We start from the raw sequence: 20,255 nt of genomic DNA, 5'->3' as shown, positions 1-20,255 counted from the left end.
CAAGGGGTCATATGCCCCATCTACAAGAAGGGCGACAAACTGGAATGTGAAAACTATCGTGCGATCACTATCCTGAATGCCGCCTACAAAGTGCTATCCCAGATTATCTTCCGTCGTCTATCACCAATAACAAATGAGTTTGTGGGAAGTTATCAAGCTGGTTTCATCAACGGCCGCTCGACAACGGACCAAATCTTCACTGTACGGCAAATCCTCCAGAAATGCCGTGAATACCAAGTCCCAACGCATCACCTGTTCATCGATTTCAAAGCGGCTTATGATAGCAGCGACCGCGAAGAGCTATGGAAAATCATGGACGAGTACAGCTTTCCCGGGAAGCTCACAAGACTAATAAGAGCAACGATGGACGGTGTGCAGAATAGCGTGAAGATTTCGGGCGAACATTCCAGTTCGTTCGAATCCCGCCGGGGACTTCGACAGGGTGATGGACTTTCGTGCCTGCTGTTCAACATCGCGCTAGAAGGTGTCATGCGGAGAGCCGGGTTCAATAACCGAGGTACGATTTTCACAAGATCCAGCCAATTTGTTTGCTTCGCGGATGATATGGATATTGTCGGCAGAACATTTGGAACGGTGACAGACCTCTACACCCGCCTGAAACGTGAAGCAACAAAAGTCGGCCTGGTGGTGAATGCGTCAAAAACAAAGTACATGCTGATAGGCGGAACCGAGCGCGACAGTGCCCGCCTGGGAAGCAGTGTTACGATAGACGGGGATACTTTTGAGGTGGTTGATGAGTTCGTCTACCTCGGATCCTTGTTAACGGCTGATAACAACGTTAGTCGTGAAATACGGAGACGCATCATCAGTGGAAGTCGCGCCTACTATGGGCTCCAGAAGAAGCTGCGGTCGAGAAAGATTCACCCCTGCACCAAATGTACCATGTACAAAACGCTTATAAGACCGGTGGTCCTCTATGGACATGAAGCATGGACCATGCTGGAAGAGGACCTGCAAGCACTTGGAGTGTTCGAACGAAGGGTGCTTAGAACGATCTTTGGCGGAGTGCAGGAGGACGGTGTGTGGCGGCGGAGAATGAACCACGAGCTCGCTAGGCTCTACGGCGAACCAAGTATCCAGAAGGTTGCTAAAGCCGGAAGGGTGCGCTGGGCAGGGCATGTTGCAAGACTACCGGACAACAATCCTGCAAAGATGGTGTTCGCGTCGAATCCGGTTGGCACAAGAAGGCGGGGAGCACAGCGAGCGAGGTGGCTTGATCAGGTGCAACAAGATCTGGAGAACGTGGGCCAAAATCGAGGTTGGAGAGACACAGCCTTGGACCGAGTAAATTGGCGTAACATCGTTAACGAGGTTTTATCAAATTAATTGATGTAACACCAACTAAATAAATAATATTACCTTTGGTTTGATGTGCTTAGGCAGCCATGACTTTTGTGAGTTGAACATGTATGAATCTTCTTCTATATAAATAAAAATGGACTGCACTATTCTTTCACTGTTGTATTTGACAGGGGATGCGACGTGTTTGTGCGGGGAAAAAGTTTAAGAAAGTCTAAACAGTCAGAAAAACTAAACAGTCTAAACAGTCAGAAAAACGGGAAAAAACTAAGCTGTTGTTTTGCATGCGAGATTTCATGACGTTTTTCAACAGCCTACTTGATGACAAGACGAAGTTTACCGGGACCACTAGTATTCAATAAATATGGATTTATCTCATATCGTCTATTAGTAAAATCGATTTTAAACGAGATAGAAAAATATCATCTTCTCCAAATTTTGCTCACAGGTACTTGAAGGACTGCAAAACCATTTGGTGGAAAAATATATTTTTTGAGGTGCTCATAGTTGAGATACAAGTATGCCAAAATTGCTAATTTTAAGATGAAAAACTCGAATAACATGGAAATCATAAGAAATACAACTTTGGTATGTTCAACAAAGTTGTAGCAAATGATAAGTATAAAAACTTTGTAGTACATAACAGGCTAAAAAAAACTAAAAAATAAAACACTTAAGAGCAAAACAACGATTTTTTAATAAAAATACTAAATTATCTCGACTCTTAAGCAAAACCGAGAAAAAGTTTGATCGACAAAGTTGTTTCTATGATCATTTGCTACAACTTGGCGTATACGTCACTCTTACAATCACCGTAAATAATTTTTTGATCCGTACATTTTGTAGTACTGAAAATTCTGAACATATTCTAAGAAGAAACTATGGCTCTGAAATCAATAAATCTTGCTGGAAACCTCATGTCCGCCTAAATTAGCTTCCTGGTCCAGTGTGGAATGGTGCTAAAAAATTCAAAATTGGCTAGAAAATCACAAAGCTATGTAGACTACAGGAAAGTTCGTAGGTGCCACCCACAAATTACGTAACGCTCTTTAAGGAAAGGGGGAGCGTAGATTAAAATGCAACAGCTCATACATTAATTTCAATATTATTGCTACCAAAAACGTTACAAAAAGATAAAATTTTAGGCACAAACTTTGAGGTTTCTCTTTCCGAAAGATTTGAATTCGGAAGAACATACAAATTTTATGTTTTGAGAACTTTTGAAAAATAAGCCGCACAATAGTAATCAATATTCTTTGAAAGATAAATCAACAAGGATTACACTCAGACTAGCTCTTACAATTATGTTCTACCTCATTATGATTACTACTATACATGTAGGCTATCCATAAACTCCAATCAATATTTGTCATCAGATCTCCAAGCTTTATAGGTGATTCTCAGAGTTCAACATGGTATAACATTATTTCATGAGCCTGCGGCAGTATAAACACTTTGAGGGCCAACTGATTACAGTTGAAAAGCCGTGCAAATTATTTATCTCAGAGTTCAAGGATATCCTTCATCAGTAGATGGACATACAGTTGTTGGGCACTACAGCACTCAGTTATTAAGTACATAAGAGTACGAATCAACAAAGTCTGTAATATTTAAGGACATATAGAAAGGAATCCCTGTCATGGCAGTGAAAATGGCTTCCTCACATATACAAACTCATTTCTGGAAGTCCACATTATTTCTCAAAATATTTCACTTACCTACACTAAGTTCACACCCAAATTGCTAACGAGACATCAGAAGACTATTACCTTACGATTTCCGAAGTTTTAACACTACTAGCTGGTGTAAATTTCAAAAACCGTGCTAATTTTCAACACGGACGTTTAACTTTGCTACATTGTTTACACTTATCCGCCTGCGAACGAAGAACACTTTTCGCCAAACTTTACTTCCTTTGCTAAACGTAGAACCTCCAACACAGTTTACTTTCACTACTTGTTGATAAAAGAACGATTACTGGTTGATTTCTGATGAAAAAAACTTAAAATTTCACCAAACCGTGCTAAAAACAATCACTTGATCACAGCATTTCGCTTTTTTTATTTTTCTAATTTTACGCCTTCTGCTCGCTTGCAGGGCTGTCATTGATGGTTACGTACGACATCAAGCAATCTGATTTAGTCGAAGGGGAAAAGACTCAAATTGAAGTAGCGATTACTGGCAACAACGTCTTATCAATTATAATTTCACTATTACCAACAAATAGGAGAATATTTTTTGTGTACCACTACTTTTATATAGTTATTAGTGGATTCAAAGGAGTTTCACCTTAAGTTTCTTCAAAAGATTCTTTTTGATGATTTGTAAAAGGATTGTATCTGAATATACACTACCCGTCATAAATACTGATTATCTATAACTGTGCGGTCTTCAGCAAGGTTGTTCAGCGGATCAAAGACATCCGCACAGAGTTGCTCGCTGTCACTATCAACGCTTAGAATTTGCTGATTTGTACAGGCCGACTGCGATACATTTCGGATCAATCTATATCACATCAACATCATGCTGCCTACTCTATCACTAGTGCATTGATGGCGATAGACTATGGATATCACTGATGGGATAAGTTTAGCTTTAAATTATGCAGTTAAAATGGAAATTTATCAGTACGATATTTTTGACAGTGTTACAGATAGAATGAAACTATTTGTTGGTCACTGAAAAACAGTAATAGCATGGATAATTACCACGTGATCACTCATTCCGCTGTGATTATGATCTAGAGTGCGATGTCGCATCACTGCTGTTGGTTGTCAAATCAAAGTGATATTGATAGCTCGCAAGTGATAGTGATAGTTTTAGACCATCAGTCATCAGCTGATATAATTGATATTAAGCAACTCTGCATCCGCAAGGGTTTGATTCGCAAATTTTCCGCTAGGTGACGCTAGTAAGCAAGTTAAATTGAGCATTTTAAGCATGTTCTATCTTGTGATACATATGAGGCAGAAAGTTCTAGTATAGTCAAAGTTGATCAGAAAGTCGAAGACATCTTTTTTTTCTTCTTGACATGTACGTCCTCACTGGGAGAGAGCCTGCTTCTCAGTGTGGTGTTCTTTTGAGCGCTTCAACAGTTATTAACTGAGAGCTTTCTTTGCCAAAGTTGCCATTTTCGCATTCGTATATCGTGTGGCAGGTACGATTATACTCTATGCCCAGGAAAGTCAAGGAAATTTTCTTTACAAAAAGATCCTGGACCGACCGGGAATCGAACCCAGACACCTTCAGCATGGCTTTGCTTTGTAGCCGCTGACTCTAACCACTCGGCTAAGGAAGGCCCCTAAAGGTGTACCTAAAGTGGAGGACATCCGGAAGGTAGAAAACTTGGTCCTGAATTTGACTTTCAAAACAACTTTGTCAAAGGCTCGAATTTTCTTCCTTATCTGAATCATGAGATAGATGCTTATTGTTATATGGTCATTAGCGCCACCTAGGGGCAAAATTTAGAACCAAATAATTTACCATCCGTATGTACTTGACTTTCTGAACAACTTTGTCAAAGACTCGAACTCTCTATCTCATGTGGATTACAAGATAGAGGTCACTAAATCTGAACAATTTTACATGCCTATTAGCGCCACCTAATGACAAAATGTTCAACCAAACTGTCTGTTTTCCGAATGTCCTTGACCTTCTGAACAACTTTGCCGATGACTCGAACTTTCTGTTTCATGTGGATCACAGAACATGCTTGAAATTCTCAATCTAAAATGCTCACTAGCGCCACCTAACTGAAAAGTTGCGAACCAGACTGTTTCCGGATGTACTTGATCCGCTGAACAACTTTGCTGAAGATCGCTTATATGCAAACCATGAGGATCTCAAGATATTGCTATGTGAAAATGTGTTAGCATAAATTAGCAGAACTTAATTAAATGAACTTGTATAAGTATTGATCTTACTCAAAACCATCCAAAACATCACTGCTTATGTTTGTAAATCTTACTCAAAAAAAAAAAAATTGGATGACTTTAAATAGTCGAACTCAAAACATGGTATAACTTAACATGTAGATCTGTACGCATGTAAAGGATGTACGGAATCAAATTGTACCACTTTAAAATGGCTGTAACTTTTTACCCGTTGGGTATTTTATATTGAAATTTTGGGTACAATTTGTTCAATGTGTATTTGTTAACGCTGTGTAAGTTTCACTAGCAGATGTGCAATCGTTGTGAAGATTAAGTCGGAAGAACGGCTTAGCTTAGCTTATCTTAGCTTAGACTGACTACACATATCAATGGTTGCTATTCCGTGATTGACCGAAGTCAGTGAAAATGCACAAAGAATCAACTAGAAGTTCGGCTGGGATTGGCCATAATCTTCTTCAGTGTGCATAATTCAGTGCCTCTATTTGTACATGGTCAAAAACGGCGCCGGCCACGTCCTTGCAGTCAGGTGGAATTGGGGGAACGAATGTTAGTGTGTAACCTTTGCTATTTGGAGACCGTGCTTATATGTAGAGTAAAAAGGGGCAAAAGTTCGAGTGGGGTAAGAGTTTCTTTTTAAGATTTCTAGCTCAATTTAAAACAAATCTTACAAATGTCATAGTGGTTTGAATGCTATTCAAGTAAGAGACTTTCAATCCAAATATCATAAAAATCGATTGAGATTTGGAAAAGTTATGGCTACTTGTTGTTTTTCGATGTGAATATTGTAATTTTTGGTCAAACTTTCGTTGCATTGAACCAATTGAAGATAAAATCTTTTTCAATATTTTATGTAAGGGCGTTTCTAGGCCTATCATAAGGTTGCTTTGAGGTGTATTAGTTTTTGCATAAATGCTTGAAAACAATTTTTGGCCCATAGTGGGGCAAAAGTTCGAATCAGCGGGGCAAAAGTTCGACCCATGTATAAACTCACGGAAAAATTTGCAAATTGCCTTAAATCCACATAGTATCTTCAAATTTAGTTAAATTTGTCTGATCGTGTGAAAATTGTCACCAAAATTTTACATTTCCACTTAGTTTTGTGAAAAACTGCTATTTTTGAGTGTATTACAATTAACCCGGTTTTGGGCAATTTTTCGATGAAAATTTAGTGTGTATTTTTCGTCAAACTTAAGTTTATGGCTGGTGTAAAGTATGCCTGTCATAAATGGATCGATATTTTGTGTTTTAGTCAGCGAACTTTTGCCCCACACTAGATTCGAACTCTTGCCCCACCGGTGGGGCAAAAGTTCGAATAAGACAATCAATTTTGAAACTGTTATAACTAAAAATGGGTAAATATTTTGACACAAGTTTGTTCAGCAAAATTATAGCCAATATGTTGAAGGTTCACTGTATGGTATTTGTTATGTTTAAACTGCTATTGTTTTTCTGGAAACTTTGATTATACCACTAAGGTCGAACTTTTGCCCCACCTTACTCTAAATACAATATTTTCATTTGATATGAACAATATCTATGTAGAGAAAAATTATGCCGACACTTGACGTGACGAACTATTCAAAGTTTGTTGAATAAAGTGAACCTTTCGCAAGTCTACACTCGTAGTGTCGAACCATTCAAAGTTTTTTTTAATTACAAAAATAAAGGTAAAAGGAAAAAGGTGTGTTGAAAAAAAAATTGGACATAAATAATTTATGATTTAGAGTTTATGTCGACACTCACAGTGACGAACTTGTCATAGTTTGTTGGAAAATCATATTTACGTCTCACCGTTGTAACGATTAAAGGTGCAGTCATACATATTTTATAGATTAGAAATAGTAGCATGAAACGAGCACACCAATTGATCCGTCATCCTTGAGCAGCAACAATCCACTTTCAGCTTTACTCGTTTGCTCGGCTATATAAAAGCACTCAGAGAAAATAGACTCGGGCTTTCTTGACGCACTGCCCAGGAGCAAGCATCAACGTCGAAGGATCAAAAAGAATTAATCGAACGCGGCACTTTTTCACTTTACTCGACCGATGCGCGACATGTTTGATCCTGCCCTCATCGCCGGCCCCCGCAGAAGCAAGCGTCAAGGTCGAAGGATCAAACACAACTCGTGAAGATTAAGTCGGAAGAACAGTAGAAATACAAAGAAATTTTGCGCATGTGCTTCGAAAATTGGGATCTATCTAGTCGTGCCATCAGCAGAAATCTGGCATTAGTACATTCTACGGTATCTCGTGTTTTAAATCGGTACCAAGAACGTTTGACCATCGATCAGGAAGAAAAAAGGAGCAAAAATGGATCTCCGTATAGCAATCCTCGAGCCTGTTTTTTCAACCAATTTTATTCCTGATAGTCGATAGTTCTCGTAATAATTTAGTTTCCGATTCTTGATAACTTTGGGAGTAGAACAGCATCCCGAAGACAAAAATTGCGGATATTATCTGACTTAAGAGATACAGCTATCACTTGCGGCCCGCGGGCCGCACTTTGGTGACCATGGCGTATACTATTAGGGGACACGGGAGACCGTGTTATTTTCCCTATCTTTCGTCTCACTCTAACAATAATCATCAAAACTTTGTGGAAGCAAATCTCGAGTTTTAGTGAACCGATGAAGCTGAAAATTTATCGGGTTGTGCACTACATATATAGAATCATAGTGATACATTTTTGCATCGATATATGGAGTGGTTCTTGGGATTTGCTTTTTGAAATGAATAGGGTGATTATGATGACGTCCCGTGCGGCCTTAAGGATAACAAACGAGTAGTTAAAGCTTTCAAAAGGAATCTCAACAGATCAGTTCGAGATGTGGCAAAGAAACTGAATCTATCCAAAACATTCGTGCAAGATGCGAAAAAACGTAAAGGACTACATAAGTATAAAGTCCAAAAGACGCCTAATCGCAATGAACGGCATAAATTTGATGTCCCTGATGACAGGCAGGCAGGACAGGCAGAATATGTTAACGATTGCCAAAAATATATATGATTTGGCAAGCAATTTGCTTGTGTGGAAAGCGGAGCACTCCATTCGTGACAACTGGAACGGTCAATGAGCAGGTGTACCTAATAGAATACCTCCAAAAGCATCTACTTCCTCTTCTGAGGTCACACGATGGTCCTACGATTTTCTGGCCAGGTTTGGCATCGTGCCACTACCCGAAAGAGGTTTCGGAGTGGTACAAGACTAAGGAGGTCATTTTCGTGCAGAAGCATATCAACTCTCCGAATCAAATTTGACCATTTGAAATTGAAATTTGAAATTTGAATTCTCTCCAGTTCAGTGTGCCCCAGCCATATATCGTCGATCCACCCCCGTTGGATCATTAAAAGGCTGCCTGGGTTTTGAAGTTCGTCAATTGTGACTATTTAATGTGCGGTGAATAGACGTGCCAACAATCGTAATGATTCCATTTACGTAAAACTATTTTTACACGCCCCAATCCATCACGTAAATGGAAGTTTCAGTGTACACAATCGGTTCGTCGAAATAAAATAGCCATATTGAAACAATGTCCGTTTAACTGCAACGCAGTAAAAGAAGCAAATTTCGTCTGACTCAGCACTAAGACAAAACGCAAGAACCCGATCGGGTTCCCTTCTTGCTTTCGCGACAACAACGACGACGAGGTCACAGTCGATATTGCACACGAAACTATGCCTTGTTTGTGCCACACTTTGCTGATTTCAAACGCGTCCAAAGTCATTCACCTCGCTATTCATGCTTCCGAACGTGATTCCGCCTCCATAAATCACCATGTACTGTAGAAGTGAACTCGTAGGGCCGAAGATGGACAGCTGTACGACTGCAAATAATAATAATCGATCCTAACCGTTGATAATGAGGATCTTTGTGCCCGGGCAGCATCTTCGATGGTCGTCGACTCCTCATGGAATGCAACCGTTGTCGAACACAAAGAAAGTTTGAACTAAGTGCTATTAATAGCATTCGAAACTAGGTCGCGATCAGAACCAACTACGCGGAAAACTTAAGATCTGCGAAGAACCATCAGTCTCATCTGTTTCTTGTTGCGACATGTTTCGCATTGATTGGAAAAATTTCCACTGACGCAATTTGCATGCATCCTAAGTCAAACTGGTCCCCCCAAGCAACAACTTCCATTAGCGTGACCCGCCCTGATGTCCGTTATATAATTGATTCATACACAAATGCTCGTTTTACGTCAATTGTTCGCAACATTCTCCAAACGACGGTTCCTTGAGTTAAACATTTTCCAGAGCTATTTACGACCCGGTGCAATCGATCGTCTTCTCGATCTCGTCTTCTCAAACAGGTTCTAGGAGTTTGATGCCTTTAGCCTTTAATGGCACTCACGAGCAGGACCAATTCGCGTTGATTGACGGATCGACTAGGCGAAAGCGAAGGCGTGAATTATGGCCGCTTAGCAGCTGCATAACTGATCTGAGTCTTTGGGACTTGGTCGGTGTACCTGGTTAAGGCGCGCTCGCGGAAGGAAGTATCTACAGAGCGCAGAAGGAAACTGGTTGACCATGATAGCAGCTATGAGTGCAGTTGGAATAGCGGATCTTGCAATGGTGGAATGGAGCACTCGTGCTCGGATACTGAGTATTATATGAACATAGAATGGTGTTATTAATTGGCGGTGTCAAAACATTGTAAACTGATGATTTACTGGGGGGAATTAGTCCGAACAGAATGTGTAAGCGTTCAATAGGGCGGAATTCACAGATTAATTGTAATGCCTAAAAAAAACAAATCTAGGGTGCAGTTTTATAATTCTGGGGACGATTTCAGCTAAAATCAGAACTGAAAAAACATTGATATGGAGACGAAAACAAGTTTCGATTGAGATTTCAAGCGGATTGACAAGCGGACAGCGGACCCCGAAGGTACGAGGTGAAAAATTTACGAAGAAGTAAAGCAGAGAGTGACCAGGAGAAGAGGATGTCCCAAAAAGCAGCGCAAAGAGCAAGGAAAAGGTGTGCCAGAAAAGGACGGAAATTATGACGGATGGCTAACTGTCGTCAACGCCAAAGACAAAAAATGAACAGAAGGTGGAGAAGAAAACGGACGAGAGCGAAGAGACGTTAGTAGACGAAAGGGGATGACATACTTGTTAAGGCAAACGATTAAGCTGATATCCTTCGAAAAGTTAAGTCCGAATCTTAAGGACATCGGAGAAAACGTAAGCGCGCCCAGAAAAGGGAGATGCTGTTTAAGCTGAAGTGAGATCTAGCGATCAAGAGCTTGGACTACCAGGAGCAAGTCGCGAAATCTTTGGCGAACGAGGCAGACGTAAGAGCACTTACTCAGGAAGCAGTTGTTGAGTGCAAATATCTAGACGAGATAACACCTGTGGAGGTGCGGTGACTGAGGAGCTGCGTAAGCAATGCAGCCTCGGAGAGGAGGCCATAGCAATCCGTCTAAGGAAGTCGTACGACGGAACACTGTCAGCGACGATTTGGCAAGCAATTCACTCACTCACCCAAACGTACCGATAAAATATCTGCACAGTATCTGCCGCCAACAAATGTTCAGTGACTGCCGAACGCTACTAGGGTGAACGCAATCCCGATAAATCGCAATCGATGGAGAAAAACCGAAAATCAAAAGATTCACGGAGCGGAGAAAGCACCAATCCTCTCTTAAATAGGAGACGCGAAAGAACGCGCTCGCCATTCAATCCCTGAACGCTTTCTGCGGAATGTACGGATTTTGCGCTCACTGAATCATAACGCCGGGTGTATTCCCAGTCAGTGAGCGCTCATCAGCTCTCAAATACAAATGCCACTCGTGAGGAATCGGAATGTAAAGAATCATTCGCTACAGCAATAGGATGCCTTCGGCACACGGAGTCGGTAGTGAATCATTCTATTGCCATATGTGTCTAACTTGTCCCTCAGCGAATAAGAAGAAAGCGCATTAGAAATTGGAACACTCAGCTTGGTTGGAGAAACGGCAACCTCGCTTTTTACTGCATGTGAAAATGAGCGAGAGGAACTTAATAATCAAGTGAATGTTTTCCATGCTTGTTGATTGATCGATATGCACACTGAGACTCGTCACACGAGCAGAAAGGCCACCGATGCGATGCTTCAAGTGCAGGCTTTGCAGAATTCGCTCTCATTTGAGTATGAAGCACGATCAAAGCAAGCAAAGAAAAACATCCCATCTGTAGCGGTCCACGATCGTCATTGTATCGCAAGGTGTAACAAGTCTGATAAATGGAAGCAGTGAGCGAGAGCCCCAAAGAGAGAGCGATGATAAAACCCATTTTACTCGCTTGTTTACCGTTGGGGATAGATGTTTTTCTTTACTGGCACGATAAACAATCCACGAACTTCCAATAGCAATAGTGTCCCCAAGGCTTGGAGCATGTTTAGAGGGGTTTTATCATACACTACTATCCCCCCAATCTGATCAAAGTTGTAGCAGTATACGATAAACAGTCTCTCATAATGTGCAGTATGTTATGATAGTTACAGAGAGCGATACGTGAGCGATTCTCTCAATTTTCTCAGGATTCAATCCCTGTTCAAGTGCATGGATTTCGGACACCCGAAGGCGAGCTGTAAAGGTCCAGACAGTACTGTACTGTGCAGGAAATGTGGAGAAAGAGGTTACTTTGGGAAAGACTACAAGAATCGACCCAAGCACCTATGCTCACCGGAGGAAGGAAGCACCCAAAAGGCGATCGCAGCCCAACAGTAACGGAGGTAACGCAGATCAACCTGAATCACTGCGACACCGCACAGCAACTGCTGTGGCAGTCAACAACAGAAACTAAGTGCGACGTTGCGATAATAGCTCAACCGCATCGAGTACCACTCAATAACGTCAATTGGATGGTGGATAGCACAGGCGCAATGGCGTTACGAGTGACGGGTAGGTTTCCCATCCAGGAAGTGGTAGCCAACCAGAATCTACTTTTGCAACTGCTACGCGGCGCCTCCAAGATGGACGTTCGAAGAATTCAGTCGAATGTTGGAGGAGTTGACCGACGAGCATGTTGGTCAAAAACCAGTGCTAATTGGAGGTGACTTCAATGCATGGGTTACAACCTACTGGAGGCTCTAGCAAAGCTAGATGTACGATTGTGCAAAGAAGGCATCGTTAGCACATTTTGGAAAAACGGACGGAAGTCGATCATCGACCTAATATTTTGAAGCCCATCACTGGCGGGCAACATGAACTGGAGGGTAAGCGATGAGTACACCCATAGCGATCACTAGGTGATTCGCTACAGGATTGGCCAGCGGAACACTGCGGCAGTGCAAAGGAACGCAATTGGCAGTGGAAGACGAAGGCTTTCGACAAAGATCTCTTCGTTGACACAACTCGCACCGACATCAATGCCCTGAACATGAATGCGATAGGGCTGACAATAGTGATGGTTAGGGTGTGTGATACAACGATGTCAAGAAAACGGGAGCTCCGCAACGTCTCGCGTACTGGTGGAACGAGGCACTCAACACCTTCCGCACTGCTTTCTTTAAAGCCAGGAGGCGTTACCAGAGAGCAAGGAACGTAGAAGTAAAAAAGGAGCGAAAAGTGCTGCTTTCAAACGTGAGATAACGCCGAACAAGTCTGAGTGCTACAAGGAGCTGTGCCGAGTAGCTGATGCCAGCCCCTGGGGGGACTCTTATCGAGTGGTCATGGCGAAAGTCAAGGGCATAATTGTCGGTGGAAATGTGTGGTGAAAAGCTGAGGGTTATTGTCAAGGGTCTCTTTCCATTGCATGATCTGACACCGTTGCCACCCACACCATACGTCGACGAGGAAGAAGAGCGACGAAAGCATTGAAGGTTAAAAAGGCCCCCAGTCCGAATGGAATACCGAATGTGGCAATTTAAGCGGCGATCCTAGCGTACCTACCCGGAGTTGAGAGTAACGGTGAGAGTTCCGCAAGGGTCCATACTTGGTCCGACGCTGTGATATACGATATACGACGGGGTCCTATCACTGGAGTTACCTCCATGGCCGTCGAGATCGTCGGCTTTGCCGATGACGTCATTCTAACAGTAATAAGCGAAACGGTGGAGGAAGTTGAAGTGTTGATCACGGAGACAATGGATGAATGGAGTCATGCTGAAGATAGACCACCACAAAACGGAGGTACTACTAGTCAGCAATCGCAAAGCGGTTCAACACGCTGAGATTGCAGTCGGAGGACATGTCATAGCATCACAGCGGTCGCTCAGACACCTGGACGTGATGATAGACGATTGGCTAAACTTCAACAGCCATGTCGACTATGAATGTGAGAAGGCGGCAAAGGCAGATCAACGCACTTACAGGGATCATGCCGAACGCTCATGGCTCGAGAAGCAGTAGGAAGCGTCTTCCGGCTAGTGTATCATCGTCGATACGGAGTTCCGACCTGAGGTGCAGCACTGCAAACCAAGCCCAATCGGGACAAGCTCAACAGCACGTTCCGGCTCATGGCGAGAAGAGTAGCAAGCGCATACAGAACAATATCGTCGGAGGCAGTATGTGTGATCACCAATGCAAATCAGAACACAGTATGTTGCATCACCCTGGAAGAAGACATCGAGTGCTATCAGCGGGGAGGCACTAGACAGGTGAGGAAATTGGCGAGGATCGGTTAGCTGGCCAAGTGGCAGCAAGAATGGGATGCCTCTGAGAAAGGTAGGTGGACCGACAGACTCATCCCGAATGTGTCAACCTGGGTAAACAAAGAGCAGGGCGAAGTGATCTTCCACCTGAAACAGTTTCTGTCAGGTCACGGTTGCTTCAAACAGTACTTGCTTTGGTTCGGTAACGCGATGTCACCGTTCTGTCCCGTGTATGAGAGAGAGGAAACGCCGGAACATGTTGTCTTTGATTGCCCGAGGTTCAACATGGAACTAATCGGAGTGCCGGGAGCTTTTCGACAGGACTTCAATGCAGATAGAATGGAAATCAAAATAATGAGTGATCATAACCGGGGAAAGTCAGGAGGAGAAGGAAGCGAGAAGGAAAGAAGAGGATGAACGATGAAAGGAGACAGAGAAGGACAGATAAGCGGAGGAAGACGAATATTTAGTCTGCTCAACATGCAAGAGCAAACCACTGGTGGACTGAGCAGAGTGCAAGAGCACAGATCGGGAAAACGTCAAGAGTGTAATAGAAGTGCAGATGCACAACCTCTCCCGAAGAAGTCGCTTCTAGTGGAATCCGGGGGGGCAGGCTATCGCCGGAAGTGAGGACTTGTGTTAAGTGGATAGGCATGCAAGTGAATCCCACACAGTGTCAATTCTCTACAGGCCAGGTTTTTGAAAATTTTCGATACCGCACTATAATTAAAAAAAGAGCCTTGTACCCACGCAGGCGTTTTAAGGAGTACTTCTTCCGTTATTAACCCCTTTACCGACAGCTTCATACTTCAGTGCAAAATTTCAATTCAAATAGCTATAACTTGGGCGGGCAATTTTCAATACTTTTGAACAATTTTTCGAAGGTCATCAAAAGAGTCTTCTATTTTTGGGAAAAGCTTTGGTTGTAAGAATTGGTTACTTGGTTCCGGAGATATTCCGATGTTCCTTGAGGGACTGACATTTGGCCACATGCATGAAGCTAAGAAAACATGTAGTGTGACATATAACTTCACATCTTTATTGTGTGAAACGAAGAATAATGATATTCTACGGTCTCTCAGACCGGCTCCAGGCTAAGTTCTTCAGGAATCGATTCCAGAACATACATGAAGTGACATAAAGAATACATTGCGACACATAAATTTACATATACGATCTATGAGGTTGCTCCCTAATGGTCACTTGCAGATCCCGGGTATGTTCCACCCGGACCGCCATTTGAACTTCAATTTTGCACTTAAAAATGAAGCTACCGGTAGAGGGGATAATCTTCTGGTTGTTGCGCGGTTGGCCATCGTCAGAAACATTAAGCTGAAGCTGTGTACTAAAAGCGAGGTTATTCTACCAGTGTTGTTCAACAGCTCGAGTACTGAAGTGTAGGCTGAGAACTTTCATTCTTAATTGAAATTGCACATTCGTTTTACAAGCACTGAGATACTGTATGCCCTGGGATATCGAGAGAATTTCCTAGTCGAAAAGATTCTCGTCCTGTTGGGTTCGAACTCACAACCCTCAGCATGGTCTTGCTGAGTAACTGCGCGTTTACCGCCACTGCGTTGTGAGACCCGTAATTTATAATAAATCAACTTTTTTATTGAGATTAACCTGCACGCTAACTGAAACACCTAAGAGCACGAAAAAACTGGAGAAGAAAGATCCCAAGAACCGATGAAAACAGAGCTCTACTGTAATGTCCCATTCGCATAATTGTCCTAAGTATCTAGCAGATTCCATAGAATTTTGAACAATTATGCGAATAGAGAAAGTATACATCTGACGATGGCGTGATGGTACGCTGTTGCCAACTATGTTCGTATTTTAACATGCTCATAATCATCATCAAATACTGAAAATTTTATGCTTCGCTTAAAACGCTCCCTTATCATCACCTTTATTGCTTCCTGACTGTGGGCTGAATTTTTTTTTATTTCACTTCAGTTCAAAACCTGACCCTCGATTATCGCCCACGCCTTCTTTTGATCCACCCACCACCTGATCACGAGCTTTTGCATCAGACAGTTTGCAATTTATGGTAGACCATCGCTATAGGAAGAAAGCCAGTCCCGAATATTACAAAGTATAACTGCTAGGATTGGTACTCAGAAAGCTTCATATTGGTCCAAGAAAATCAGGTTGAATATATGAACTAATGTCCCATTTGTCTAAACGACGTGGACAACGATTTATATTCAACAACAATTATATGGAGTTCATTTATTCGACTTTATAAGAATGGTACCTATTATTGGGGGCCTTCCTTAGCCGAGTGGTTAGAGTCCGTGGCTACAAAGCAAAGTCATGCTGAAGGTGTCAGGGTTCGAATCCCGGTCGGCCGGATACTGTTTCGTAATGGAAATATCCTTGACTTCCCTGGGCATAGAGTATCATCGTACCTGCCACACGATATACGATTGCAAAAATGGCAACTTTGGCAAAGAAAGCTCTCAGTTAATAACTGTGGAAGTGCTCATACGAACACTACGCTGAGAAGCAGGCTCTGTCCCAGTGAGGACGTTATGCCAAGAAGAAAAAGAACCTATTATTTTGATTATCATTTCAGGTTACTAATATCATCAGCGCTTATAAAAGTTTTTTTTTAATGTTTGCTGAGAAAAAGTACCAGCTGTTATTGTTTCTTATATTAGTTTTTGTTATGGCTATATCGGACATATGGCTCAAAGGTAAAAGAAGTATGAAGGATTGTTTTATAAATTTGATGAAATGAATAAGTGAATTATGTCGCAAGATAGCAAGCCACCAAGGAACCAGTTAGCATTAAAAGTCTTTATAATGAACTCAATTTGTCATGGATTAGAATAACTCACGATGGTTTTCACATTTTCAATATTTTCGGTTTTTATACGAATAGATCGTATATCCACTTCACAAATTAAATCAAAACAATGTTAAAAAGAAAGCAATTTGATCTGGAAACTTGTTTCATGTGAGCATTCAAGCATCCAACTGAACTGTTGTGTGAAAAGTTGGGAAACGTATTTCAGCTGGCAACACAAAAATCCAGACACTCAGAGGCACATCTTTTATAAAACTCTTTTTTTTTTTTTTTTTTGATAAAACTAAACTATAACTAAAACAGACAGCACCTCTTTCAATTTTTTAACTAACCCGCTTAACACATACAGGCTGAGATATGAAATCAGGCGAATGACGCGAAAAAACGTAATAATTTCAATAGCCTTTTTAACTAAAACATATGCACTTCACGAACAACATTTGCTTCAGTTCGCTTACGCAATTTACCAGTGAATCGAGCTTGAGATGTTACTATTAATTTGCTGTGAATTATTAGGCAACGAGATGCAACTTCCCTAGACATAAAGTGTTATCGCTTTCGCCACGCGGAATAAGACAGCTCTCAGGTAATAACGACGAAAGTGCTTATAGAACACTAAGCTGTGAAGCCAGCTCTGTTACAATGTAGACATGATGTCAATAAGAGGTCTTCAAAATGATGTACACGGGTCACAATATTGATTATTAGGAAATACATTCAGGTCTCCAATTAGATACTGTCACTAGCGTTGGGCAAATTTGTCCAGAACATCGATGTTACTGAATCGATTCACATTTGAACTGTCGAATCGATTCACCGATTTAATCAAATACTTTGCATAGATGTTTTTGAATCGATTCGAATCGGATGAAAATTAAAATTTATGAAATTTGTAATGGGACCAAATTCATTTTTATTCGATTTTAACATCTTTCAAACAAACCAGTTTTGAAAATCAATCGAACCGATTTGCTACTTCAAGGCTAATTCAAAATATGGTCTCTTTTCCACAAACTTGTAAAGAAATATTTAACAATTTCAACAAAATGCATCAAATCAAAAAATCGAATGAAAAGAATCGATTCACCCGATTTTAGGTGCTCCAAACATCGATTCGAAAAATCGATTAATCGGAATGCAAACATCGATTTTCGGAACATCGATTCAAAATCGCCCAACGCTAACTGTCACCCACTTTAAGCCCACTGCAATTTCTCAGCTGTCGTCCGTTCTATTCTATTCGTTCGTGAAATCCGGTGGGTGAGAAGTTCATATTATGTCTTAGCCACAAACGAAAAATCAACTTCACTGATGTAAAGCAGCTAAGAAATTGCGGTGCAATGAAAGTGGCTGGCGTCGACTTATAAGAGACCTGACTGTAAATCAAATATTGCATCAATTAAACCAATCACAATATACATATTCATTGAACCAAGCTCCACCTTCACATTATCCACCTCTCGCTACACAACTCACCTTTCCTGAATCCCATGCTGACGCAGTAAGACACATCCTTGAACTGTATATCTACCGGTTCGCACGGCGGCAGATTCTGGAACGGCCTAATTTGGTGCGATTCGATATCGTTGTGCGACTGGAAGTGACCTCCGCCATTATTGTTGTTGTTATTATGATTATTACTATGTCCGGTATTGTTCAACACATGATGATCCAAGTGGCGAGAATCTTTCCGATTGAGCGGAACCGTCGTCGAGTTGTAAACCGCTGCATGCTGGTCAGAGCTCAGCGTTGACAACGCTATCCCGCCCCGTACCTCCTGCTGTAGAATATCCATCGCTGTCTTTTTTTTTCTGTGTGACACTCGCACTCACTTGAACTTTGTACCTTGGACTTCTTTTTTTTTCTGTTACACAGCACTCTTTCTTGCTCGTTAGTATCGAGAGGTTCTCCTCGAGGATACCTCAAGTAGTTTATGAATCACTGTAGATCGGTCACACAAAGCTTATCATCACTTTACTTCATTCTTGAGCACGCACTGCAGTCAGTCAACAGAACTGTATTCACCCAGAACATCCAGAAAAGAACGCGAACCCGGAAAAATCTCCGCTCGACACCGTCCACTCTGACCGCCGTCCAGTGAACTAATGAAGACGAACGTCGTCGCCTGTCCTGAACGAAGATTAGTACCAATCTCAGCCACCACCCTCTCTTCACAGAACCCACTCCCGATCGATTCATTGACTGGACTGCGAGTTCGAACAGAAATTCCCCAGTATTTGCGCGCTATCAGACGAAGACAACGAACGAACGGGCGATTGATTTCTTTGGCGATAAAGACGACGCGCGATGACTGTGGGGAAGACGACGTAGACGTTGCTGCTCAGCGCAAACAGTTACTCCCTCAGTAGGCACTTGTTTGTTGTAAGTCGATTATTATTGGCGAGCAAATAATGAAGCGATCTAACTCGCACCGGGGACAAAGAACAACTGAACGGAATGACTGACTGCTTAACTGAATGACCGCTGCTAGGCTGCGTCTGAGTCGCTTCGGAGGAGACCTCTTTCAGGCTCGTCGGTCCAGTCAGATTCATATTCACGGCTCGTTGCACAGTGGCGGGCCTTCATACAAAAGACGGACAAAACCTCAAAAATGACTGAAACCGTTCACTAAGTTTTGTATGCTTATTCTAATTTTGGCACAATTTTTAACATATGCGTATTTCGGGCCATAGGGGTAAGCTTACCGATTTTTTCTTTAATTCCTTTATTAGTATTATTTCAAAAATAATTTCATTTTAATTTATCAAGGTGTTCTGTGTTAGACACTATCATCCTAATTTGGTATAACATAATTGAGCTTTTATTAACATTTTGTTAACAACATATTACATTTCATTTGCCGTAGCAGTTAGAAATTTTTACAGGTAAGTTGATTTCACCTTATTATAAGAAAAAACACGCTTTCAATATACTTAAACTAACTTAACCCAAATATATAACGTATTAATCGTGGCAATATAAGATAGAACAATTAGTTAAATTTGAAATCTAGCGTGAGCCCTAGATACTTAACTTCAACTGATCAATGTATTGGAACCCCTCTCATCGTGACAATATATCTGTTTGAAGGTTTCAAATAAAGAGCTTTGGGTTTATGCAGGAATATCATTGGCTGAGTTTTGGAAGAATAAGGAGCATTCTTCTATTTTTGCAAGTACAGGTTCTGTATTAAGTGTGCCCCATTTTTTCTTGGTGATCCGTAGCTAAATCTAGGTGTTTTTTCAACTGTATCCTGAAGGTTCTTACGGGATCCTATGTTCATATCGTGGGCTGATGAGAATTTACAAAATCAGATGATTCTTGAGAATACTGAGTGGAGTCTTTGCATCCCTGTAGGAAATTTAGGATTTCTTTTGAGATCCTGCGAATAATTTCTATCGGAATTTGAAGACTGTTGTCGGTACAATGATTGAATGAATGGCGGAAGGCTTTGAAGTCCTAATAGACTTTTGAGAATCATTGCACCGAAATCTTGGAAAGATGTCAATTTCTATCCAAGTAGCAAGATCCTGGGAATTGTAGGCAACATCCTGTGAATTCCCCGCATGCTACTTCAGAGTCCTAGCGGCTTCCTGTGGATTATTAACGACTACCTGACGATTCATGTCAGGCTCTTGTGGTTTCATAGT

At 41.6% G+C, this 20,255-nt stretch overlaps 1 protein-coding gene across 1 annotated transcript in view; it reads right to left on the bottom strand.

The window, feature by feature from the left end:
* The window catches only part of LOC5570858 (ATP-binding cassette sub-family G member 4), a 52,208-nt gene extending 33,144 nt beyond the window's left edge, over nucleotides 1–19,064 (bottom strand). The window contains exon 1 of the mRNA XM_001653314.2: nucleotides 18,082–19,064. Coding sequence (XP_001653364.2) covers nucleotides 18,082–18,400 — 319 coding nt within the window. The 5' untranslated portion in view covers nucleotides 18,401–19,064. The remainder of the gene's footprint in view (nucleotides 1–18,081) is intronic.
* Between the last annotated feature and the right edge of the window lie 1,191 nt (nucleotides 19,065–20,255).

The sequence above is a fragment of the Aedes aegypti genome, chromosome 2 (assembly GCF_002204515.2).
Source record: "Aedes aegypti strain LVP_AGWG chromosome 2, AaegL5.0 Primary Assembly, whole genome shotgun sequence".
Taxonomy (NCBI): domain Eukaryota; kingdom Metazoa; phylum Arthropoda; class Insecta; order Diptera; family Culicidae; genus Aedes; species Aedes aegypti.
The sequence above is the reverse complement of the archived record's forward strand: the minus strand, read 5'-3'. Positions and strand labels throughout refer to the sequence as shown.